At 38.8% G+C, this 26,703-nt stretch overlaps 1 protein-coding gene across 3 annotated transcripts; it reads left to right on the forward strand.

Annotated features, from left to right (window-relative positions):
* On the forward strand, positions 1-26,470 carry REST (RE1 silencing transcription factor). Of its 3 annotated transcripts, none has more exons than XM_027836548.1 (4): positions 1-301; positions 3,635-4,554; positions 10,968-11,051; positions 23,819-26,470. In XM_027836548.1, the coding sequence occupies exons 2-4, from the start codon at positions 3,645-3,647 to the stop codon at positions 25,660-25,662; spliced, it is 2,838 nt and encodes a 945-aa protein (XP_027692349.1). In that variant the 5' UTR covers positions 1-301; positions 3,635-3,644; the 3' UTR covers positions 25,663-26,470. The 3 variants fall into 3 exon arrangements, with proteins under 3 accessions (XP_027692349.1, XP_027692350.1, XP_027692348.1); XM_027836549.1 differs by lacking the exon at positions 1-301 and adding an exon at positions 651-692; XM_027836547.1 differs by lacking the exon at positions 1-301 and adding an exon at positions 1,440-1,580.
* Positions 26,471-26,703: the final 233 nt, after the last annotated feature.

The following is a 26,703-nucleotide window of genomic DNA, read 5'->3' on the forward strand; positions in this document are numbered from 1 at the left end:
AGCAGCCTGGAGCACTGTACCCGGAGACTCCCGCTCAGGCGTCCCCGCTGCTCCTTCGGGCCCCGCACTAGGTCCCAGAGGAGGCAAGAGCTGCCGGAGAAGCCTTCGCAGCGTGAGAACCACCTGCAGCCGGGCTCTCCGGGGCCTCTTCCAGCCCCCGTGGCCTTAACCCCAACTTTACTCGTTGGTAACTTTTTTTTTTTCCTCCTGCGAACAATTTCTGAAACTCCATTCAACAAAGAAAAGCAAAAGGAGGACGCGCACGTGCTGCGCCCCTTCCCCCCTCCCCTCGGGAGCCCCGGTAAGTCCGCTCCCCCTCCCCCCCACACCCCGGGCCCCAGCCGGAAGGAGCCGCGGCTGGGGAGGGGGTGAGGGTTCAGGTAGGCTGGCTGCTCGGCGGCGGCGGCGGCGGCGGCGTGGGGGAGAGGAAGGAGGAGGAGAGAGAGGCGCTGTCCAGGGCTGATTTGCAGATATTGCGGCTCAGGCAGCAGCGGCCCCGGGCGGGGTGAGGCCGAGGAGCGGGATCGGGTTACACCCCCGCGGCTGGGAGGGAGGGAGGAAAGGAGCCAGGCTCGAAGAGCGGGGGAGGAGGAGGAGGGACAGCGTCGCGGAGGTTGGGGGGTGGGGTGGTGTTTGGGGTCCTGGAGGACGGCTGCGGAGCGGGGCGTTCGGACCAGACTCCCCTTCTCCAGGTGACTCGGTTTCTCTCCTCTTCCGCGCTCCGAAACCCGGGGCAGTCGGGGCGCACCTTGCCACCTCGAGGGCTAGCGGAGCTGCTCCGTTCTCTAGTCCTGAAACAAACTTCCTGCCGCTGGCCCAGCGCACGCCCGTCCTCCCTTCTCGCTCTCTTCTCCTGGGGGACCCTCGCGGCGCGGGGACTCGCCTGGCCCTGGCTGGCTCGCGCATACCCACACACTCCTAGGCCCCGCGCCGCCGCCCCTCCTCCCCAAGCTCGCGGCCTCCCCGCTCCCCACCCAGCCCCTCCTGCCCGGCTCGGCCGAGCCGCTCCCCCCCGGCCGGAAGGCGCTGTTGATTCGGGGAGCGGACGGGTTGAGTCAGCCGAGGGGCCCGGGCGCCTCCGCCAATGAGGCTGGACAGCGATTTCTGCTGCTCGGGCGGCCGCCGCTCCTTCCCTCCCGCCCTCCCCCGCCGCGCTCGGGCTGTCCGCGGCAGCACCATCTCCGCCGGCCGCGAGGTTCCGCTCAGCGCGGCGCGGCCCAGGGCAGGGCGCACGTAGCCAGCCTGGGGCCGCCTTGGGCCCGGCCCGGCCCGGCCGCCCATCTCTCCCGACGCCGGGCCGTGCGAGGGGCGGGGGAGTGAAGTTCAGAAACTTCCGGAGGGAGAGGCTGGAGGGCGGGCGGGCCCGGCCGGCGTGGGTGGGGGAGACCCGCTCGACCCTCGGGGGGCTGCTTCCTCTCCCACTTTATTAAACGTTTTTCCCGGAGGCGCGAAGGCCAGAGCTGGGCAGCTCGCCACCCCCCCCCACCCCTGCCGGCCTTCGCCTCCACCCACGAGGGGAGGAGGATTCTTGGGGAAGCCGAAGGTGGGAGACTGCAGAAGCCCAAGTCCAAAAAGACCTGGTAAAACTGACTCTCCGCTTCTCCCTCTTCCTCCAACTTCCACATCCCAGGGGGCGCGGGGTCGAGGGGAAGGAAGTATGGGGAGAGGGTCTTGGGTAGAAGGGGAATGGCCCGGGACTTGGGGCCCGAGCCGAGGCAGGGTTTGGGGGTCCACCCAAAGCCTCGAGGCCAGGCTTTGGGGAAATCGCCATCTAGTTTGTCGGCATGTTGGGAGAGAAGGAGGGGGAGAGGAGGACGGAGCCCCGGAGTTTGCAAAGAGCTGCTTTGTGTTGGGTATTTTGAGAAAATGGCCGAATGCCTATTTCAGGCAGGAATGCAGCGGCGGCAGGAGCAGCCGCCGAGGCAGCGGCTGCAGCAGCAGCAGCAGCAGCACGGAGGAATGTCTGCAGCCTCCCGGGCTTGCAGCGCTCCGTTTCTGGCCTTGCTCGATGGGGAGCCCCCCTCCCCCATTCTTAAAAGTTCAGAGTTTGGTTTGGAGGAAAAAGTAGAAAATGTAGGCTCTTAGGGAGCGACGGAGGAATCTAGACGGATGCGGGCGAGGTGGGGTTTCCCTGTGTTGGTATTTTGATTAGAAAACTCTTCCGAGTTTGTGGGTGCTTAACGAAACTGGCTTTTGTTTGGACACTTGGAGGAAATTGGTTACTTGGGTGCCCCCAGCTCGGGCTTCTGAGTTCTGAACGGCGTTTCCCTGCTCGACCTTTGTTTTTCTCAGAAATTGAGGTGATAGTTAAAGAAGGCAGGGCATGTTGAGGTTTGTGGAAGGAGGACAGCCAGACCCTCTAAGGCCAACTTGCTTTCTTGAAGGTGATTATGCTGTAATGGCTTCCAGGCAAGTAGGCCAAATCCAGCATGCAAAAAAAAAAAGTTACTCCTGGTCCTGTTGGCTCCTGCCCCTCCCAGAAGTGAAATTCACGGTTGTTTTTTCGTCCATGAGGTTTTTAGCCAATCAATATAACACTCCTTTCATAGGAATTGGGGCCATTAACTTTTTTTTTTTTTTTTTTGGACCAATGGGAGCCTTTAGAAATTAAAACAAACTAGATGGTCCTTTTCACAATAGGTTAGTCATCTGGAATTAGTGATTGAGTTCATATGAAATTCAATTAAGTTGACCAATTATCACAGTCTTCCACTTTCCAGACTTGTCTGTGTGTATATAATGAATGCACAGCATGGCTTTCAGCGGCCTCAAAGCTTTCTGATTCATGAGACAAATGAAATGTAGAGGGGTGTGAAGGGGAGGAGAGAACTCTACAAGGTTATTGAAATGTTCTGATAATTCTATGAAGTGGAACTACATACCTAAAAAACTGTAAAGAATGGGACAAAATAAGATCTAAGCAAAACTGAAGAATTGTAACTTGTAAACTTTTTCCACCTGAAATTCAGAAGGGGTGGAGTGAAGAAAAGACAGGAATAAATCAAATAAATATATATTGGACATAGACTAAACTTGGTTGGTAACATTATTGAAATTAACATTTTTTTGAAGAAATGATCAAAAAATTTTTGTTTGGGATATAGTAAAAAAAAGAATTGTGATTTAAAGTATTTTTAAACAGCATTTAAAATTATTTCAAGTTCTCTTGATTTCAGTACTTCAAAAGATAAGTGGTTTTATTGGTCTGGTGCAGATAACATTCCCTCTGACTAGACTTGTTATGAATTGCTATAGCCAAAAGCCATGTTGTAGATGGTGCTTTGAAAGGTGAACATCTCTGAATTTATCTAGGTTGGCCCATCTTCTGCTTCTAGGAAGCTTTCAGCTTGTTGTAAAGTCTTCTGGAGCTGCATTTTGCTAGTATGGACTTTGAAAACTCAAGGTCATGTCCACTGTTCAATGGTGGCCTTGGATTAAGATTTTCAGAGAACTTTAGAGCTTTTAAAGCTCATAAATTAAAATTGAAAAGTGTTAATACATTTGAAGAGCTAATTTAAACGTCTGGGAAAGGCAAGATGACTTTAAAGCAGAAGTAGGTTACTTCAGTTTTAGACCTTAAAATTACATTTCTTCTCACATGTTTGATTTTAGTTATTTTGGTCTTTGCTTATAGAGCTGCTGTTATGGCCACTCAAGTGCTGGGTCAGACTGGAGGCAACGGGCTTTTCACTGGGAATGCCAACATCGTCATGGCATTGCCTAACGACATGTACGACTTACACGACCTCTCCAAAGCTGAGCTGGCAGCACCTCAGCTGATTATGTTGGCAAATGTGGCCTTGACTGGGGAAGTGAATGGTGGTTGCTGTGACTACATGGTTGGAGAAGAAAGACAAATGGCAGAGTTGACCACAGTGGGAGACAACAACTTCTCAGACAGTGATGGGGAGGGACTTGAAGGGGCTTCTGGAATAGAAAGTGAGTCAAATAGACCTGAAAACATGGAATTGGGGTCTTTGGAAATCATCGTTGTTGACCCTCAGACTGTGTATGGATCATCTGTTCCAGAGACTTTTAATTCAGAAAAAGACCCTCCCTCAGAGACACCCTATCAGCCAGAGACTCCTGAGGACAAATGCAAGAGCTTGAAGAGCAAGCCCTTTCGCTGCAAACCTTGTCAGTATGAAGCAGAGTCTGAGGAAGAGTTTGTCCATCACATCAGAGTCCACAGCGCCAATAAGTTTTTTGCAGAGGAAAATGCAGAGAAACAAGCACAACAAGCGCAGACCAAGGAGTCCGAGTCGTCTGTTGCTGAAGAAGCGGATTTCTCCAAGGGGCCTATCCGATGCGACCGATGTGGCTATAATACTAACAGATATGATCACTATTTGGCTCACTTGAAGCACCACAACAAAGCAGGAGAGAATGAGCGAGTCTATAAGTGCATGTTATGCACATACACCACTGTAAGCGAATATCATTGGAAGAAACACTTGCGAAACCATTTTCCTAAGAAAGTGTATACCTGCTCCCAATGCTCCTACTTTTCAGACAGGAAAAACAATTACATTCAACATATTCGAACACATACTGGTAAGAGCGTTTTGTTTTTTTCCCCATTCCATGTGTTGTCTTTCCTTTGTGGGAGCCAGGGAACCTTTTGTCTAGTCCTGGTTTTGCCCCAGCTCACTGTGTTTAACCTGGACAAGTGTCTTGATCTTTTCTTTATATGCTCATCTGTGAAGAGAAGAGCCTCATCTAGATAGATACCTATCTTTTAGAGTTAGTGCTGTTTGCACTAATGAACTTTGGAATGTAAAATAAAACCTTATTAGTCAAGACTAATTGGAAGAAGTAGGCTGTATTGAAGGACTTTGAACAAAATTAAAAATTCCGTTTTACTCTCAAGTACAAGCAATAATGTAAACTGAATGCTAACAATCTTTTTGCATGCTGTAAATTTAATTATATGAAAGTCTACCTGTGATGCTTAATTTTTTCTTCTTTAACATTTGGCATTCTTCTAGAAATCTCTTTTAGACCATTCATTTTCTTTAGTGTAAATTGAGCACCCCTCCTTTTTAGATGGTGCAAAGGTAACCTTCAGCATTAGTTAGTATAGCTGTCAAAGGAGAAGCCTCTCATTATTTTACATCAGTTTAGGAAAGACAGAATCTGCCTAGTGAGTTGGTCAATTTAAGTAAAAATAAATACCAAATAAATTCTTACCTATTCATGAATATTACAGTCTTCAGCAATTAACTCCCTGCAAACTTATTTGGGAATGAGATTTTTTTTCAGTGGTTTGAAGACATCCTATGAATAATAGTAACTGTGGGATAGGGATAAGGTCAGATGTGTCCTCCTTAAGAAGATAGAAGGGGGGGCATGAGCTTCTTAGTGGTAAAGTGACTTGATTTGTCCAGTTGCACAAATGTCAGAACTGATACTGGACCCCAGGTCTTCTGGATTCCAATTCCTATGTTCTCTCTATGCTTTTACAGTTTTTTTTGCATATAACGCACTTAGAACCATATTGAATTGAGCTTCTATACCTTGCTAACTTTTACTTCAGTATAGGAAAATCATTAGGATTGGTTCGTGAATTATGTAATGAATGGAGTGTGCCCTATAATTTGCGATGGATGATTTTTGGATATTTTATCCATTTTGTGGCTTTTTAGCTACTTTAATCATGAGCCAGTTTAGTTAATTAATTTTAATGTAACTTAAGAAAAATTTAGTCTTGTAAATAGGAATCAGTGCATTTCAGAACTTTTTGGATTGGCTTATTTTAGTAACTGTACAATATATTTTTAAAAGAATTAATCAAAAACTTACTCATCAGTGAAATAATAATAGCCAACATTTATGTAGTGCTTACTCTTTGCCAGACACTGTGCTTAGTGCTTTACAATTATTTCATTTGATCCTCACGATAACCCTGGGAGGTAGGTGCTATAATTATCCCCATTTTACAGATGAGGAAACTGAGGCAAAGAGAAGTTAGGTGACTTGCCCAGAGTCCCCACTGCTAGTTAGTGTTTGGGGTCATATTTGAACTCAGGTTTTTCTGATTCCAGGCCCAGTGCTCTATCTACTTCAGCACAATCAAGTTTGCCTAGTTGATACATTATCTAGGTGACAGTTTAAATTAAAATACATTCTCTAAGAAGGAATTCTGAGTAGTGCTGCAGAATGTTAGTATTATTATTAATTCAGGTTGCCAGTAAGTTGGAAGCAGGGAGGATTGATCAGCTCATGGTTTTCTTAACCACGTCATAAAATTTGCTTAGCACTTGATGTCAGTGACATCTATTGTCTGAATCTGTAATTGAATCTTCATTAAACTTTGACTAGTCATAGCCCAAACTTATTAGATATGATTTTCTTCCCAGTTCAGGATTTGCAGCCGGTTCAATAGTTGGTTGAATTTCTTAGACTTGTGGACTGCTTATTTGAATACAAACTGGCCTTAGTTAAATAAGATCTTCCAGATCTTGTATTTTCCAGCTTGGTACATTTTCTAGTGTCTAGAAGAAAAACTTGAGTAGAAAATGCCTTCTGAGGAGAAGGACTGAGAAATAGTAGAACATGGGGGGAAATGTGGAAAAAGATGAAAAAGGCATACTAACATCCTAACAAGTTTTTCCATTTTCTTTGTATATAAAAGGTAATTGAGAATTTTAATTTAAATTGTATTGGAAGGAACAGGATAAAACATCTTTCTTTATTTTGGGTGTGGAATGTTGTATAACCTTAACTGTTTTTCTTAAGTTGGGGGGAGGATATATCCAGGATATGACTTTAAAAAGGTATCATAAGAAAAATGAGGGAAGGATTGGAAGGGCCTGCCAAATACCTTGAAATACTTTTGGAAACTTGATGGATGAATAGCTGGAGAAATTGATCCTACCTATTCATGGTATGCTATATTAATTTTTAGTGTTCAAATCTTAAGAAATGCATTCCATTGAAAGATTTTAAACAATAGATTGGTTTAAAGGATGATTGAAGATCTATCTAACAGCTCATTGTAATATTGCTCTTAATTAATGTTGCTCTTAATTTGTTTTACATTAAATTGTTAAACATTAAATTCCTTCATGCCAGACAAAGAAATGGGAGAGATATATAATTGAGGATCATAGGTTTAGAGCTGGAAACACCCCAGAAGTCATTTAATCTGACACCCCTCCCCATACTCTTCACCCTCCCCGTTTTACAGATGAGGATGATGGGTCCCGAGGAGGTTAAGGGACTTGCCAAATCAGTTGTTTTGCATCAGAGATGGCCATTTAAACTCACGTTCTCTGACTCACAGAGCTACTGCTTTTCCCTGTACCTCCTAAAGTGTAGAGTCTGTGCCCTCAAGGAACTTATAGTCTACTGAGGACATAGCTATGAGACAAAAGAAGGAATGTGATTTTTTTTTTCCTGTGAATGTGCTCAGCAGGACAGAAATGATTCTCCTTTTGGGAAAGACTTCATTGAAGAGGTAGCATTCAGTTGAAGTTTTAAAGCTGGACATGAGAAGCTAAGATGTTAGTAGTAGTGGTAATATTTTGTAGGGTAAGAATTGGTGAGTAGCCTAGTTGGTTTAGAAGTACTTGATAGTTAGTATTTACATAGCATTTTGTCTACTAGTTTATTTTTAAATCTATTTGGTTCCATTTTATCCCATTTAGAAGATCCGTTGATTTTTTTTTTTTTTACTGTTACCTAGGATCTTTTGAGATTGTTGTAATTGGTAGTTTTGGAATGGGACTGCTATGTAGTTAGAGGCACAGCTATCAAAACCATTTAAATTTTATATTACTGGGATTAATAATCATATATTTTGTATGTTTTTTATTATAGTACTATATCATTTATGTTTTTAGTATTGATGATCAATCATTAGACTTCTGAAGGTCAGTGGAGTTTATCATGGATCATATTCAAGTTTCACTACTGCCATATTTCTGATTATCTTTGGAGATTCTTTTTATTTTTAAAGTTTTTTTTTTTTATTAGGCATTTGGGGTTAAGTGACTTGCCCAGGGTCACACACAGCTGGTAAATGTCAAGTGTTTGGTTTGAGGTCAAATTTGAGCTCAGGTCCTCCTGACTTCAGGGCTGGCGCTCTATCCACTGTGCCACCTAGCTGCCCCTTATTTTTGAAGTTTTTAATCTCTAAAAAAGGAATAATGCTTGTCTCTCATCTACCTTTCCAATATTTTGGGAAGTCACATTTTAAGTACCCCTAAAATCCTAATAGATACTTTTTAAATTGTTGTTTGATGTGGAAAGCCTCTGTAATTTAATCAGTTCTTGGAATTGGAAAATGGCAGAATACTTGCCTAGATTCTTTCTGGCAATTTGTCCATCTCTTTTTAAACTGCCAGTTTAATCCATTCCCTCCATTTTATTGCTTTGTTATTTACATGTAAGTTTAGTGGATGATAAAGAGCAAGCTGATTGGAGGATATACTATTCCCCACCCCCATGTTGTACAAGTTCACAAATTCTCTCCAAGAGACATTTTCAACCATGGGAGAATGTTTTTGATTGAAAATCAGCTTATTACTACCCCTTAAGTCTAGTTAGCAGTCGCATCATCAACATCCATAGTCTATAGACAGCTTCATTTGTTATTCATGTTAATCCATAAGTGTTTTTCCCTGATAAAATCTGCCATTATTTTAAAATGTCTCCAAACCAAAGTTCCTCTGGCATTGTTGCCACTAAACAAAGCCATTATTAATGGAACCATCCATTCCTAGCTTATTTTTACATATATAATTATTATTATTATTTTCGTCCTGTTCATTTTCCTTTCTCTCTTTTTCTGCTCTCCCATGCTTTTTATTCTCCTTCCCTATAACTTTTTCAGGACAAAATACTAACTTGAATTTGTATTTTGAGCTTTACAAAGTACTTTCCCTTAAAGTAGACTTGCTCTTAACCTCTCTTTTTAAACAGATGAGGAACTTTGAGGCCTAGAGAACTCAATTAACTTTCGCAAGGTCGAATAGGTTTTAAGTGTAGAAATTGAAATATTTCCAAGTCTAATGGAATAATACATCTTTCCATTATATCAGATAACCTTTCTGATTGTTTTTACCTGTGATTTCATTAGTTAAGGGAAGCTTCCTGGTGTGAAACTACCTCCATAGATACATAACTCTTAAATAATTTGTCTTAAGTGAGTTGCCTGGAATATTGAGAAATTAAATGACTTGTCATGGTCATACAGCTTAGTGTTTTCAAAGGCAGAACACGAACTCATGTCTTCCAAACTCCAAAACCAGCTCTCTAGCCATTTATGGTATATTTTAATAATTTCTTTTTTTGTATTTGTATTCCTCAGCACGGTTGTGCCTAACAAATATTTGTTAATTAAACAGTTGTACTGCTTTTAGGGATGGTCGGACATGGTCATTCCTGGTGAAAATGGAGAGGAGGGCAGGCCTTTAATCCTAGAATCATAGGACATGCATTTAGAGCTGGAAGGGACCTTAGAAGCCAAATTCCTCACTTTTATAGATGAAGAAACTGAGGCATAAAGAGGTTAGATGATTTGCTCTCAGGGTCACATAGCTTGTAAGTGGGATTTGAACCCAAGTCTTCCTAACATTAAGCTAGCTACACTAGGCTATGTCTTTCAATGAGAAATGCTGTGCCTAGTGAGCAAAAGGTGGTAGTAGAAAGATTCGAGTTGAACAGATGCTCTTCTGTTTTACCTTTTCCTAAATGGAGGTAGGAGTGGAGTTATTGGAACTGTTTATCGTCTCCTTTGCCCCTTGAACTCATAGACTTGTGGAGTTATAGCAAATTGGAAGACAGGTCCAACAATAGAAGTCATAAAAAACCAAAATTCTCTTCTTGTTGTGTTCCTGCCTGCCCTGGCCTTCTTAGTCAGTGATAGAAGAATAGTTTGAAGGCTTCTTAGAAAACATCCGTGACTTAATAGGTGATAAAATTAAGGCCTAGGGATCTTAAATGCTCTAAGGTCACACACTGTGGCAGAACTGGCATTGGAGCTTTTCATCCATTGTTGCCTTCCGAGTCATCTTGAAATAATCTATATACATTAACTTAAAAATTTTATTAGTCTTATCTATAAAATGGTTGTTAATACTAATTTATCTCATAAAGTTGTTAAAACTGCTAGCTAAGAAAAATAGTACTTGTATAAGAGCTCATATTATGGCTTATGAAGCTTTGCAGTGCACTTCATGAGTACATGTCCCAAAAGTCTCAGTGCAGCTTTAAGCTTTAATAATGAAGCTAAGTTTTTGGCATACTCTGTACTTTCTCTTGGCTTTATCCTCACAGTAACCCTTTGAGGTAAATTATGCAAGTGTTAATATTCCTATTTGATGGGGATATTATGAGGAAACTAAGTTCATGAAGGTTATGTGACTTGCCTAGGGTCAAAGACCATAAGTAGAAATTGAGCCTATATATTCTGATTCCCAAGTCCTGCATTTACTAATTTAATCTTTTGTAAAAGCACCTTCCTCACAATAACTCTGAGGTAGGTAGTAAAAAAGAAAAAGAAAGAAGAAGAAAAGAAATTGCCTGAATAATTGTTACTCATAGATATAGGCCTGGTCAAAATCAGATTTTTAAAAATAATTATATTTAAAAAATAGAAATTAAGTTCCACACTGTGGCAGACTACTTTTTAATTTATGTTGCTCTATAACTTACTACCAGATGAGTTATTATTAGATACTTAAAGTATGAAGAGGGCTGGAGAGCATTTTGAAGGATGATCTTTTTTATTGTACTCAACTTTAAAATTTGTTGTGATTTCAAAGCTGAAATATGCAGATGCTAAGTTGAATCAAAGAAGATTCTAGTAACCCTAATAGTTTACTAGTCACATCAGTGTATCATTTGTGTTTTGCCTGGGCATAGACGGTGATGAATATTCTATGTATTTTGTCAGCAAGTGATGAATTTTCTATGTATTTTGCCTTTATTGACATTTCTAATTTATGACTGATTTATTGCAGGTGAACGCCCATATCAGTGTGCTATGTGTCCCTATTCCAGCTCACAGAAGACACATTTAACTAGACATATGCGTACTCATTCAGGTTGGTAAGAGTGAGGTGGGGCTTCTGTCATGGTTGGTAAATAACTTTTATAGGGAGATTCTTTTAGAACTGTTACTTCAACTTTTATAAAAAACATTCTGAAATGTGTTTATAGGTATAATCTAATTGGAGTTAAAATAATGATTAATATGATATCTGATAAAAGGCTTATGTTTAGATAAGTGATTACTTGATAAACTAGCAAATTATCAAAGCAGCTTAATGATGTGAATGATGTTTTTATGTTGTAATTAAACTAATCTGTGTCTCCACCTAGTGGACACAGTCACATGAAGTTTTTCCTTTAATTCAGTGGATGTGTGGTAACTTAGACTTTTGTGAGTAGGAAAATAGCTTTAGTATGTAAAATATCTTTAATCTCAGTGAAATGGGTCCTTTCACCATTGAAGATTGCAGCCCTTCTCGTTTAGCAGATTCTTAGGTTAGCAGAGTGTTTGAGAGTTGAGTGTCTGTCCCTATATTTGCAACCTAGTTATGAGTCTCTCTGACCTTAACTAGGCAACAAACTTAATCTCCCCATAATTGAGTCATTTCCAGGTTAGTTGGACCTGCTAGAGCTTGCACTCTAATAGTACATAGAGTTCATGAACCCAGGTTCACCTTCTTGCCATAATGAGGCATCAAAGCAGGACATAAGGATATCATTGAAGATAAATAATGGATTAATGGTTGATTTGGATCACTGAGTTGCATGCTTGTGGAAATCTTTTTTAAAAATCAAGTCAAAAAATTTTTTTAAAAGAATCAAGTCAAAAGGGTTACAAAGTAAGTTTAATGTTAACCTGTATAATAAAGACCTATGAAAACACCATAGTTCTAATAAAAAGGAATTCTCTGTCTTAGAATATAAGAATGTATGTTGCTTCTGTCATGTGCTACATTTTGGAGATATTTTTATGATTTCTTTTTACTACAGTACATGCAGAGTTTTGGGGTTGTGGGAACAAAACTACGCTGATGTTCTGATGAAACGTGGAAAGTAGCATGATAATAGCATCAAAACATGGAAACTTGTTTGTGCTGGTTAATACTTGTAATGGTAGAAGACAAAGGAGATACAAATTATTAGATTGAAGAGCTTTATTAGATTGAAGAGCTTTATTTATAATTTAATTTATCATGTCTTATTTTTCTGCTGCCTTTTTTAATATATCATTTCCCAAAATACTCTTCTCTGTACCTCTGCTTGGTGATCTTTCTGTTGTAACAGAAAGAAAAAAAAGTTAATTAACCTGTACAACATGTACACCTTGTCTGATATTATATGCACATTTCATACACATGGTCTCCTACTTCAAAAAAAAAAAAAGGAAAAGGGTACAATGCTCCAAGCTTGATCATTATTATGCAGCATTCAGTTTATTTTTTGCTTAAAATTCTTGAAGTCATTGTTCATATTGGTTTTCATGGTTCTGCTTTGTATCTGTTCAAATAAGTCTTCCCATGCTTTTGTGAATTCCTCATTTATCTTTTCTTAAGACAGTAATATTCCATTGCATTTAGGTGCCACAAGTTGTTAAGCCCTACCCATTGTGCATTCACTTTGTTTTCAGTTCTCTGTTGCCACAAAAAGTGCTGCTCTCAAGAGTTTGGGAATCTTTCTTTCTGTTCTTGACCTCCTTGGGGTATATGCCTTGTTGGATCTCTGGTTCAAAGGGTTTGGACATTTTTAGTCACTGTTGGCTCTATTAACTGTATTAGTGTGCCAGCCTCCTCTTTCCAATGCTTACATTTTGCCCTTGGTTATCCTTGACAACATAATGTGTGTGAGATGAAGCCTTGTTTTGATTTCTAGTCCTCTTTATTAGTGATTTAATAGATCTAAAATCTTTTGAGAGCTCTCTGTTTATATCCTTGGACCACTTGCTTCTCCCTTGTGAACTCTTGAGTCTTAGATACTCATGTTAACACTTTAGCCAAGCTTAAAGTGGGTATGTGTGGGTGTGTGTGCGGGGGTGTATGTGGGTGTGTTTGTTTCTTGTCTGATAGTCTCTGAAGTACTTAGGTAAAATTGGCCGTGCTGGCCTCTGGGGTGGGCTTAGCCATGGTGAATCCTCAGTGAAGGGTCTCTTCTCAGGTTTACAGCCTCCTGAACTGGTTGACTGGGGGTGATCAGACCCTGACAAACCAATTTCTGTTAACTAAAGGCCATGAAATTTTAATAGATAAGAATGCCTGTTGATAATTTATAGTGGGAGCACTAGGAAATGTGGTAATAAGTATTGGTCATCTGTAAAGTGTGCTCCCTCTTGATGAGCAAGTCTATTTAGGAGACCAAATTTAGATTAGAATGTTGTTTGGTGAGCGAAGAATCAGAAAAAAGAACATAGGTGTTCTATAAAAGGATATTTACACTGTGTGAATGGGAATATAGAGATAGAGCCAGAAGGGACATAACCTGCCATGTAGGTACTCTCACGTATGTCGTTTTGGGATAAGTAGTTCTGCCTAAATCATTTGCACAGCTCTTGAAATCTTAACACCAGGATTTAGACAGTTCTACTGATACTAGAAAGTTTTTGCAGCCCAGATCCATGCAGATTACCAACTGTGCTAATTCTTCATAACATCATTTTCTCCCTATTGACCTGATACTTTTTTAAATCCTGTGTTATTTTTAGTAGGATTTTATGGTGACTTTCTGTTAACATATGAAGGGAGCTACATTATCGTAAGCTGTTACCACATGAAAGCATAAAGTTATAATTAATCACATACATTACATGTTCTTGTTTCAGTTAGAGATTCAGGACCGGTAGTCCTTAAAAAAATTTTTTTAGGAATTAGTGGAAGGTTAGGGCTATTTGAAAATAATAAAAATGATTAAAACTTGATCAACTCATTCATTTTTCAATTAGAAAGAATCCTGGCTCCAGATTTCATAAATTATGTTATAAATAGAATTTGTTTATGTGTTTTTTTACAGAAAGTATTGCAGAGCAATTTTAAGGTTTGACTTTTGTTATGACATGCAGCATTCTGCATTTTGGTATTACTCTCCTTATGAACAGTATTGATAATGGCAAACTGTAAGTGTGTTGCAGAAAAAAAAAAACATATGCTATGAGCTACTTAAAAATCTTTGCCTTTGGGGTAGCTAGATGGCGCAGTGGATAGAGCACTGGCCCTGAAGTCAGGAGGACCTGAGTTCAAATTTGACTTCAGACCAAACACTTGACACTTACTAGGTGTGTGATCCTGGGCAAGTCACTTAACTCCAATTGCCTAAACAAAACAAAAACAAACAACTGTGCCTTTATAATTTAAAGGAACACATAATAAAAGATGTATTTCACTTAATATGACTATGTCCCTATAGTATCAATTTAGAGTTTATATTCATTTGTATCACCCTCCCAGTTTCTAAGTGTTATCTCTTAGGGACCATTAAAGTTTTTGGCATTGGAATATGTATGTATTGTGGTTAAAGTAAATTTTCTAGTAATTGAGTCTTTAAGAACCATTTAAAATCATTTTCAGTTTAAAAATCTGTCTAAAATCGTTGTACACTCCCTACCTTAACCAAAATGTATTTATACTTAGTATAATGCACCTTTTGTCAGTGATTCAGGATCATTATTACAAATATTATTTTAAAGATATCTTTTGTTTAACATCAATTACATTTCCCAGTGTATCTTCCCATCTCCCCCTTCCCTTAATAATAAAGAATAAAGAGGGGAGAAAAAATAGTCTAGCAAAAGCAGCCCAACAAAAAAAACATGAAAAAGGCTAACATGATCCCCTGTCCACTTTTCCCTCTTTAAAACCATCAGAATGGAACCTATTTGTGCTCAAGGTCTTCTGTTTTTCTTATTTAATTTCCTTGGTATCCTTTGAGGACATAAGATTCTGAAGGAACACTTGCTTCTTCTCTATTAGAAGGTTAGTACTGCATCATCTTAACAGTTCCTTCTTGGAGTGTCCTAGTCTGAGCCTTGCTTTCACAGTGAGTTGGTCTCTTCTGGTGGCTGCCATTCCCTGGGGCTTCCAGGGTCCCCACCTTGGAACTTTCTTAGTGGAGCCATCCACTCTTGCTGCTTCTGGACACAGTGCTTTGTAGAATACACAAGTGTCGCTAACCTGTCTTGTCAGTTTTTGTGTCGTTCTGGGGTGGAAGAAGTCAATGAGTAGTTTCTCATTGAATATCTTGATTAATTATCTTTGGGTACAAATCTAAAAGTTTTTGCTGCAGCGGGTTTGTGGGAGCTGGGCATATAGAATATATCTGCTTCTGTTTAGGCAGTCATCTTGACTGGGTCTTTCTTTTTATCATTAGCCTTTTTGGGTCATATGCCTAGCCAGTGGAATGTGTGGGTTAGAAGTTTTATGGATCTGTTACTTTTTTCTCATAGTTCCACGTTGCTTTCCAGAGTACTTGTACCACTTCACAGCTTCACCAACAGTGTGTTAACATGCCTTTCTTTTCCACATTCTCTTCAACATTGTCTTTTCCCATCTTCTGTCATTTTTAAGAGTTTACTGGAGGTGAGGTGAAGCCAGAGTAATCTTGATTAATATTTCTCTAGATATCAGTGATTTAGAGCAGTGGTCTTAAGCTTGGATAGAATGGGGTCACTAAACGTATGTAAGCATCCTGCAGTCATGTGTTGACTTAGGAAATGCATATTAACATCATCTATGTTTTATTGTAGTTTATTTTGTTAAATGTTTCATAATTGCATTTTAATGCATCTGGAGTGTTGTGGTGCTGGTGTTTGACGCCTCTGATTGGAGCATTTTTTGAGGTCAGGCCTAATGCCTGCTCAGGTTCAATTTTAGGAAAACTAATCCTCTTGTGGGAAAATAGGGATAGTCTGGTTCTATCACAGCATTCTTTTATTTCATTTTTTTCTGGGTATTCATATACTCTTTGTAGAAAAATCCATTTCTTTCATATGATTGCTCATATCCTTTAATTCTTTATCAAAGAAATAACTATACTGCTCTATTCATGTACCACAATTTGTTAGACCATTCCCCAGTTTATGGGCACCCACTTTATTTCTGTTTCTTTGCTACTACAAAAAATGGCTGAAGCATGTTTCATGTGGTGACCTATACATAAGAAGTGCCAAAAGAAGTGTTATTGAGGGTACCTTATGATTGGAAAAATGAAATGAACTTATGTAGTATGAGAGAACAAAAGTAGACGGACAGGTTCAAATATACATGAAACATAAAAAGACCCCAGACCAAAGACCTTTTAGCACCTCGGTAGGTCCTCTGTATTATTTATGGGAAAACATGAGCAAGAATTGCATAAGATGAAAAGGTATGGATAGACTCATAAAAAATTAGCATCAGTTAAGTCCCTAACTCTTTTTAAATATGCGCTATTGCTAAGATGTCTTTCATCTTGTAATTTCTACAGTGTGGAACTGTAGTAAGCCTGTCTTTACTCAGGAATTGTTTTATTGGACAGGGAACCTAGAAATTCCTCTGTTAAAACTTACTATCTCACAATCTATTTTTTAAAATAATTTTTATTGATATTGGTGGATTTTTTTTTGCATCATCATAGTTTTCTCCAGTATTGCTACCTATCCTCCTCACAAGCTATCCCATATGACAAATAAATTTTTTGAAAGACAAAAAAGTCAAAGTACATGCTGTACATAACATGTGTGGACCTCCTAGCTCCAGGAAGGGGTGGATTAGGAGTGTTATCGCATAATCTCTTTTCAAGCCATGTTTTTTGTTTTTTATGACTTTGTAACATTCACTTATAACTTGTGTGCTTGCTCTTTGCATTTTTATTGTCATTGTGTATATTATTTTTTTGGCTCAGTGTATTTTACGCTGCATTGGTTCATGTAGATCTTTTCCTGTTTCTCTATTCATCGTACTCATCATTTTGTACAGAGAGTAATATTTCACCATAGTCACATTGAACAGTTTGTTTAACCATTCCCCAGTCAGTGAGCATCTACTAAGTTTCCAATTCTTTGTTATCACAAAAAGCGCTGCTATAAATATTTTGATGTATATTGAAATTTTCTTCTTTTCACTGACTTCCTTGGGGTACAGTCTCAGTAACAGTTTTGGGTCAGTGGTTATGGACGTTTAGTCTTTTTATTTGCATAATTCAAAACTGCTTTCCAAAATGATCGTACCAGTTCACACCTCCATCAACAATGCACCTGTCTGTCTTCCCATAACCCCTTCAACATTGACTGTTGACATCTTTTTGTTGTCTTTGCCAGTTTGCTGAGTGTGAGGTAAAAACTCAGGTTTGTTTTGATTTGCATTTCTTATTTATGAGTGATTTGGAGCATTCTTTTATGTGGTTGTAAATACTTGACAATTCTTTTGAGTACTTACTGTATTGTATTGAGTACCACTTATTGTGTGAGAGTGGCTTGTAGGTATACTGTATAGGCATACAGTTATCTCTTTCACATTGCAGGTGGGGGGTATTGGGGATTAGGGGCACATCAACCCCTTGATCTGGAATATCTGTGTAAAATTTTTTGACCCTCCCTTTGTACCAGAGAAGAAGTCTGAATTATTGTGGTATTGAAAGACAAACTATGTTGGTATCATATACTGCTATGCATATATTTTATGTATTTCTGAGTTTCTAAATTTTTTTGTCATCTGCTGGCCTTCACATGTTGTCTATGTCTTTAGCAAAACTCCCCCAAAATTCCTATTTAATTTCTTTTGCCAATCCATGATATATTGAAACCTCCACGGGGAAAATCAAGATGTGGAAGGGATAACTATATATGACTCTCTTGATTGATTGATAGATTATATAGCTTGGATACCAAACCCTTTTTTTTTTCCACTTGACTGCTTTCCTCATCCTAGGTGCATTAATTTTATTAGCAGAAGCTTTTCAATTTCATGTAATAAAAGTTATCTGTCTTATCTTTTGTAATTGCCTCTATTCCTTGTTTGGTAAAGAATTCCTCTCCTACCCATATCTGAGCAAAGTATATAATTTGCTTCTCTTCTATAATGTCACAATCCATTTATAATAGATTTAATTATTGGCTTTATTTTATATTCAGACAGAATCTGCCTACCTGTAACTTCTACCGATCAGTCCCAGTTATATCCTCTGGAGCTGCACTATCAGGATTAGATTCAATGTTAATCTTCAAAGAATTTGAAGACCTTGCTTATCCGTGGCCTCTGTTCATCTTCACCTATTCCCCTCTCTACCATTCCCTTTTCTTTAACCCTTTCAAGGCTAAGCATTTTCCACTCCCATTTGCTCTCCTGGATTTGTTCAAGCTTGTGTATTTCCTTATTAGTATACTCTCAGAATTGAACATCATAACCAGATATAGCTTGACTAATGCCTGGTGGTTGCTATAATTCCTTCTCTTGTCCTGGGTATTTGGACCCAGGCCTGTGTTCTGCAGTTTAGAGTCTTGATTAAAGAGCACTGAGAAATTAAGCGATTTGGCCAGGGCCACAGCCAGCATAGATCAGAGGCAGGGGATCTCTCTGACTCCAAGGATGGCTGTCTCCTGGAACTTAAGCTGTTATTAATGGAGCGATTGACAGTCATAGCACCCTGGGCCATATTGAAGTGTTGGAATCAAACCCCTCTGTCTTCATAGGAGTTAAATGTGTTCGGTGTAGGATTTTATATTTATCCTGACTAAAAGTAATCTTGTTAGATTGACCTTATTCCAGTCTGCTGATTTTTTTGAATCTTGATACTCTTGTCCCATGTGAGCATAGTTTTGTATAGTGCTTGGCATATAGTAGGTACTTATTGAATGTTTTTGTTGAATAACTTTGTGTCTATTAAAATCTGGTAAGGCATATCTTCACCAAGAAAATTGTTGAACAGAAATCTAGAAGTCCCTCTAGTTTGACATCGTTCCTGTCAGTAACCCTTTGGGTAATCAGTCAGTTCTGCATCTTTGTAACTGTATAATCTTGCCCACATTTTCCTACTTTGTCTAAAACAGTCTCATCATTTCTGCTGGCTAAGCATTTCACAGTCCTTCAAGGTTCCATAATTTATTTCATCCAGATGGTTACTCCTGCCACTGACTAGAGTTAGAACCTCTCTAAGAAGAAATAGATAGGTTTTACGAGTCGCTTCAATAAAGAAATTCATTGGCTTCTAACATAGTGATCAATCTTTCTGTACCTAGCTCAACTAGACCTCACATAACAGAGATATTGTCTTTTTTTGTAAATATAGTCTTCAAGAATACCTAGTGATGAGTCATCAGAGGTAAGACTTTAAGTTACCCTCCTAGGTTATCCTAGTACCCTTGTTTTAAAAAACAAATGAGGTTACTTTGCTATGAAATTTTCTCTGAGTGAAACCATTTTGAGTTAATCATTAAAAAGTTTCCAAATAATTTGATAATCCATTTTTGAGTTTTGCCAGCTGTCAAACTTATCTGTAGTTTCTGGACTCTACCTTTTTCTCTTGGAAATTTTCCTGCCTTAACTATGACTTCATTTAGGGGAGGTGAAAAGATGAACAGTGATCAAAAGAAGAAACAAAAATTTGTCAGTAATCCTTGGGAAGAAGATATAATCATGTTGTCACACCTGTCAAATTGGCAGAATAAATTTAAAAGTTGCAAAACCCATTTCTTGTGGGGATATAGAGAAATAGATTACTACCATTGCTAGTAGAATTGTAGACTTACTTTAATATACTTATATATGCAGTAAAAGTTACAAAGATAGATATATTTCCTGATTCAACAATTCAATTGTTGAGAATGTTTCCTGAAAGTGTTAGTAGAAATAACAACAACAACAACAACAAAGATATCTGTTTAAAGATTTTTCATTTGAGGGGCAGCTAGGTGGCACAGTGGATAGAGCACCAGCCCTGAAGTCAGGAGGACCTGAGTTCAAATCCAGCCTCAGACCAAACACTTGACACTTACTAGCAGTGTGACCCTGGGCAAGCCACTTAACCACAATTGCCTTTAAAAAAAAAAAAGACTTTCATTTGTTCAGCTATGTCTTCATAACCTTATTTGGGGTTTTCTTGGCAGAGATACCAGACTAGTTTGCCATTTCCTTCTCCAGCTCATTTTACAGATGAGGAAACTGAGTCAAATAGGGTTGAGTGACTTGACCAGGGTCACATATGAGTCTTCCTGAGTCCAAAACTGGTGCTTTATCCCACTGTGCCATCTAGCTGCCCAAAGATTTTCACAGGATTTTTTGTAATTACAAAAAACCTGGAAAGAAACCTTATTGCCCAGTCAAGGGGGAACTAGATGAACACATAATGCTGTAAGTATTAATAAATATGAGAGTGATAAAGAAATATGGAATAAATATGAGGGTGATAAAGAAATATGGAAAGATCTTTAGGAAAAGGAATGGGAAGTAACAAACAACAAATCCCTATAGAAACTTAGATGGAATGACATAAAACTTATGACATTTTATGGTTTGAATTTCATTTATTTAAATATAGTTTTAAAGCAATTTTGTGTAGTGTGATATTCATATAACTTTTGAATAAAATTATAATCAGTGGAATAAAATCAGTGGTTGAGCTAGGATTTAGATAGGCCTAGATCTTGACCTCAATGAATTAATGGTTACTATGTCCTATCTGATTATTTTGAAAATATTTTAACTAATGCTTACCCAAAAAGTTGTATTTTTTTAACTGTATTTTTTCTCAAATTCTTTCATGTTCATAGCGGTATTTTGCGTATTCATACTTTTCATATTAAGATTAAGTGTAGATAATGACCCTTTGGGAATGACCTGAGAAAGTATTTAAAAGCATTTCTGTGTATTTTCAATAGGCATCCTTTATTGATTATGACAGAATATGCTTACTCGGAGTTTATTGGCTTTTGAAAGGGTATTATTAGTTACTAATATTGGATATTATTTCTACATTCATCTCTTTCAAGATCTGAAACTATTATGTCAGTCCTCTTCATTGACTATATAAGATATGTTCAGATTCCTTAGAATTGAACCATATAACGTGTTTTGGGAATATTCTAAATAAGTATTTAACATTATGTATGTATGTGCTTTATTTATTCATTTTTATTACTTGACTTAAATTTGCTAGAGTCTGAGTATTTTGATAATTATTTTACCATTACTCATTATGGAATTTTGTCTTAATGTGAGCAAGTTTAATGTCTTAGTTTTGAAGCTTCCATTTTAGTTTTAATTATAGATTTTAAATCTTTTTAGAGTTTTGAACAACGTTGATTTCTTTCAGACTATATGAATATTCTGTTTGATCAATTGTTAATTTTCATTTTTCTGCAATGCATTCCAAAGGACCAGTTGGGTATGGATACCATTTGGTAATATTACTATAGAGTGATCTAGATGGGTATGTACTCTGATAGAATGTGTGTTACTCTATTGCTCCTTTTAATTTTTTTCTGGTACTGTTTTTCAATGTATTTGTGATTGTACTTTTTTCCTAGCTTGTTCTTTTACGTGCCATATTTACTTGTGTTTTCCTCTGAAAATACTACCTTACTTTTAAAGTACCCTTCCAAAAAAAAATAAGATAAAGTACCCTCCCATCTTCTAAAATTTCGATGAACTTACCAGAAAAGAATCCTTTTAAGTAGGATTTGGTTCACTTCAATAAATAGTGAATAAATATACCCCTTGTATGTGGTGAATACAGTGTTGAGAGAGATTAGAAAATTTTGACATAATCCCTGACATAGCTTCATAGATTTAGAGCTTTATGGAACTTTAGAGATTGTCACCAACTAATTTAAATCACCTGTCTTACAAAGAGTGAAACTGAAGTCACATAGGTAATGAACATCGGAGGAAGGATTTGAACCCAGGACTTGTGACTCCAGAACCAGTGCTCTTCTCTACCATCTTGCCTCCTTTGGGGATTATCTAGCAGGGGAATAAAACATAGTTAAAATATACAGTATTGCACATTGAGTTCATTATGAAATCGAAAGCAAAATGTTTTGCAAGGTTCAAAGAGTAAAAGGATATGATAATATTTGAGAGTGGGATAAAATATTTAAGAAAGGTTTCAGAAAGATGCTATTTGAGTTGGAGTTTAAAGGATGGGTAAAAGTTTAGTAGGTTTGATGTTGTTCAGAAGTTTTTCAGTCATTTTGAACTCTTCATGAACCCATTTAGGGTTTTCTGGTAAGGATGTTGGAGTGGTTTGTTATTTCCTTCTCCAGCTCATTTTACAGATGAAGAAACTGGGGCAAACAGGGTTAAGTAACTTGCCCAGGGTCACATAGCTAATAAGTGTCTCAGGTAAGATTTAAACTCAGGAAGATGAGTCTTTCTGACTCTAAGCCTGCCATTCTATCCACTGTACCACCTTAGTCCCCTAGCAGGCTTGATAGGGAAGAGAATATTTCTAGGCATGTGAGCTTAGGATAGAGAGGTACAATAGTTCAGCATTTTAAAAGGATTGTTGAACACCAGGCAGAGAAATGTGACTTGCTTAATAGATATTAGGGAGCCATTGTTGATGACGGAACAGGAGTGGTTTGACTAGAAGATTATGAAGATTAGAATGGCTTTGGTTTGAAGAATTAATTGAAACAGGGAGAAACTGGAGGTAAAAACTATTAGAATGCTGTTGCAATAGACCAGGTATGCAGTAATGAGAGCTTGTGCCAGAGCCTCTTTGTGGAAGGGTTGAAGCCATTGAAATGAATAAGATTACTGAGGTAGAGAGTGTAGAGAGAGAAGAGAAGGAAAAAACAGAAAAGGAGTAATTAGAGTAGTGAGAGACAAACAAGAAAATGTCCTGGGAATGGGTTTGAAAACAGAGAGAGATTAAACTTAGTGACTCTTGTAAGTAGAAGGGAGGAAATGAAAACAGGTGATGCGGAGAACTTTTGAGGCATGAGAAGAGATATTTGAGGGAATTGTCTGTGGGATGGCCTTAATTTCAGGGAAATAAGAGGTTGTATCATCTACTTTTTAAGTGTTGGGTGGGGATATGGTTGAGAATTTTAGATAAATGACTTAAATCAGAGCCCCCCCAATTTCTCCTTCTTTAAAATGAAAGAGCTGAAATTACTTTCTAAGGTCCTTTTTTATGACAAATTTCTGATTCTGAGAGAGGTGAACAGGTTGTTGAACTCTCACTGTGATGAATAATAACAGGGTTTGTGCCAATATAGACAGTGGATTAACTTAAAGGAACTTAGAGGTTGTTTGCCATTGGCTGGGAAATGGAGAGAGTGAGTAGCTACTTAACCCTTTCCTTCCTTCTCTTTTCCCCCCTATCCATCACCCTCCAAGTCCTGGTGGTTTTATGCTCATTGGTAGGGATACAGGAAAGGTAAAAATAGTTTCTAACCTCAAGGAACTCACATGCTAATGGAGGAGACAAACATGAGCATAAATAACTAGGTACATACAAGATAGATATAGAATGGATGGGAAGTAGTTTCAGAGGATAAAGCAGTCAAAGCTAGGGGTACCAGAAAAAGACCTCCTGCTAAATACATTGCTATGCAACTCTTAGGAGGGCTCATTTTAAAGTTTGATTAAGATTTTCAAATTAAAGTTGCTAAGAATGGTAGCATAAATGGATAATAGTTCCTCCTTTTACAGTCAAAATATTGGCGGGGAAGAAGAGAAACCATACTAGTAAATATGGCAACTAAAAGATGCATGGGTCAATTTTTTACTTTGTGCATATTTGCTTAAACTTGGGTACACTGTTCGCATCCATCCCTCTACATTTGTTCAAATTAGTTTTGAATTCATTTTACTTAAAATTTATATTCTTCCCATTTTTCTTATCTTATCTACAGGTGAGAAACCATTTAAATGTGATCAGTGCAGTTATGTGGCCTCTAATCAGCATGAAGTAACCCGACACGCTAGGCAGGTTCACAATGGGCCGAAGCCGCTGACCTGCCCACACTGTGACTACAAAACAGCTGATCGTAGTAACTTCAAAAAGCACGTAGAGCTCCATGTGAACCCACGACAGTTCCTTTGTCCTGTATGTGATTATGCTGCTTCCAAGAAGTGTAATCTGCAGTATCATATCAAGTCCAGGCATTCCGACTGTTGTGATATTGCAATGGATGTTTCCAAAGTGAAACTAAAAAAATCCAAAAAGAGTGAGGCAGACAGTTGTGGTTCTGATAGTGTGGCCAGTGAAAAAACTGAAAAAGAACAAACAAAAACAAAGGGAGATGTGGTGGAAAAGATGAATGAAAAGAATGTAAAAGTGGAGAAAAAAGAAAAAGAAAATGCCTCAAAAGAGAAAAAGCCATGCACTGTAGTTTCTTTAGGCCAAGTGACCACCCGAAATCGTAAGTTGGCAACAGAGTCAAAGGTGGTAGATGTCAAAGCAGGGAAAGGTTCAGAAAAATCGTGTAAAAACAAGAAAGTTAAAAGAAAGATGGAAAGTGAAGCAGCTTCTTTAAATAGTAACCCAGTGAATGATACAGAACCTGTGGTGAAAAAGAAAAAGAAAGTCGAAAGCAGATCTAGAAAGAGCCAGGAAGCTGGAAAAGATGAAGTCAGAGTGGAAGAGCATAAAAGACAAAAAGCTTGCCTGAAGAAAAACAAAAAAAAGAAAACTTTGAAAGGTAAACATGGTAAAAAGCCCAAGTCCATTCAGGTAAAGCCAATTCAGAATGAGCTGATCCCTGAAAAGCCTCCTTCTCCTTCTCCTCCTGTTTCTCTTCCTCCTCCTCCTGTTTCTCTTCCTCCTCCTCCTTCTCAAGAGGATCCAAAGGAAAAGTCTGACAGCCCTAGGGAAGAACCGCAGAAAGAGAAAGTCCTTGTGGAAGATGCCTTAGTAGCTGTTCATAGCCCAATAACTGAAGAGAGGTCAGACACTCAGGACTGCCATTCAACACCAGGGCCTGCGCCAGAGCCATCACCAGCACCAGCACCAGCGCCTGTGCCTGTGCCTGTGCCTGCACCTACATCACCAGTTGAAAATGTAGAGAATGCAGAAATGGAAGACCAAGAAATGCTCCTTGAACAGAAGGAAGAAGACAAAGAAGCTGCTCTTCAGAAAGCTGTGGATGAAGAGCCAGAGTCTGGTGGTGCCCAGGAGTCACTTAGTCCATCATCTTGTGAGCCAGAGGAAGATCTTCCTGATAAAGAGCATCAGACTGACATAGTGTGTGAAATGGAAACTGAACCAAGTCCAAGCCCAGCGGAGCATCTGGCTGATAAAGACTTGAGAGCTGAAGAGCCCCCTTCGCTGCCAGAGCTGCCCCTGCCAGAATCCCCACTGTTACCAGAACCTGAGTTGCCTGCTCCTTCACCACCAGCAGAGCAGTGTGAGCCAGCTTCCCAGACGGTGCCAGTGCCCTCATCAGCTCCTACTGCTGCCAGTGAGTCTCAGGAAATTGATGAGGATGAGGGCATCCACAGCCACGATGGAAGCGACCTAAGTGACAACATGTCAGAGGGCAGTGATGACTCTGGGTTGAATGGTGCTCGATCTGTACAGGAAGAAACGAGTGGAAAAGCTTCCCAGGAAGAAGTGGCGGCAGCAGGTGAAGCGGCAAACTTTGTTTGCATTTTCTGTGATAGATCTTTCAGAAAGGAAGGAGAGTATAGCAAACACCTTAATCGACATTTAGTGAATGTCTACTACCTTGAGGAAGCAACTAAGGAGTTAGAATAACTCAACTATATGAACAAGCCTACAATTCTTTTATGAGATCTGTTACATTTTATGAATAATTATTACAGTAGACAATTCCCTTTTGTTTAAGTTTGGAGTAGGATCTGATGATTTCAGGTAGATACCTTTTCTTCACCACCCTTGTATAATAGTTTGTTAATCTCTTGCATACACTAGTGAATCCAAGGAATTGGATTTCTCTTTTCTACTAAACTAGCACTAGTGAAAACTATTAGCCTTTGCATAAATTATTTTTAAAATGAGATTTTCAAAGCCAAGATGTTCTGTTGATCATACAGTTAGTGGTAGTCGGTGTTTTTCCCATTTCTAGTCTCTAGTTTTGTCTAAAATACGTTTAAGGTTCCTTGTTTAGTTAGGTATAAATCAGCATTTGGTAGCAAATTACTCAGTGGTTTTCTTTAAGGAATCTGATGTCTCTTTCAGAAAATTAGCACTTTTAACAAAAAAAAACAAAACCACAGTGTGGTTAAAGAAATGAACAGTCATACTTTTTAAAATGTTTTTTGTTTCTCCCTATAATGGACAGTGAATTTCGTCCACCTTTTATTAGTCTTTTCTGATTTTTGATTAAAATTTCTGATTTGTATATGTCAATCTTCATAAGTATTATAACAATGGTTTTTAATTGTGGGAAGTAAAGGGGAGTGTTATTTTTTATTTTTGGTGGTGCTTTAATGGCTTAAAATGTTGCACATTGTGTTTTTGATTTTTTTTTCCCTTTTTTTACCTATGCAGTGTAATCGTTTAGAAATAGCATTTTTTTTGCTGTACAGGAACACTTTATATATGTGTGTGTATGTGTGTATATATATTTGTGTGTGTATATATATATGCATGTTTATTTTGGTTCATTTAAAAAAAAACTTTCAGGTTTGTTGCTTACCACAGAACAGGTATTTTTCTGTTCATTTCCTTTGCTGCAGTTTGTTGTCTTTTTTCATGGGGAGTCATTTGAGTTTGCTAAAATTAAGAATTATCTGTATGTATATGTGCTAATGTGTAGTTTGGGAGCAGATGAAG

This window comes from Vombatus ursinus, unplaced genomic scaffold (assembly GCF_900497805.2).
Source record: "Vombatus ursinus unplaced genomic scaffold, bare-nosed wombat genome assembly UNPS02014818.1, whole genome shotgun sequence".
Taxonomy (NCBI): domain Eukaryota; kingdom Metazoa; phylum Chordata; class Mammalia; order Diprotodontia; family Vombatidae; genus Vombatus; species Vombatus ursinus.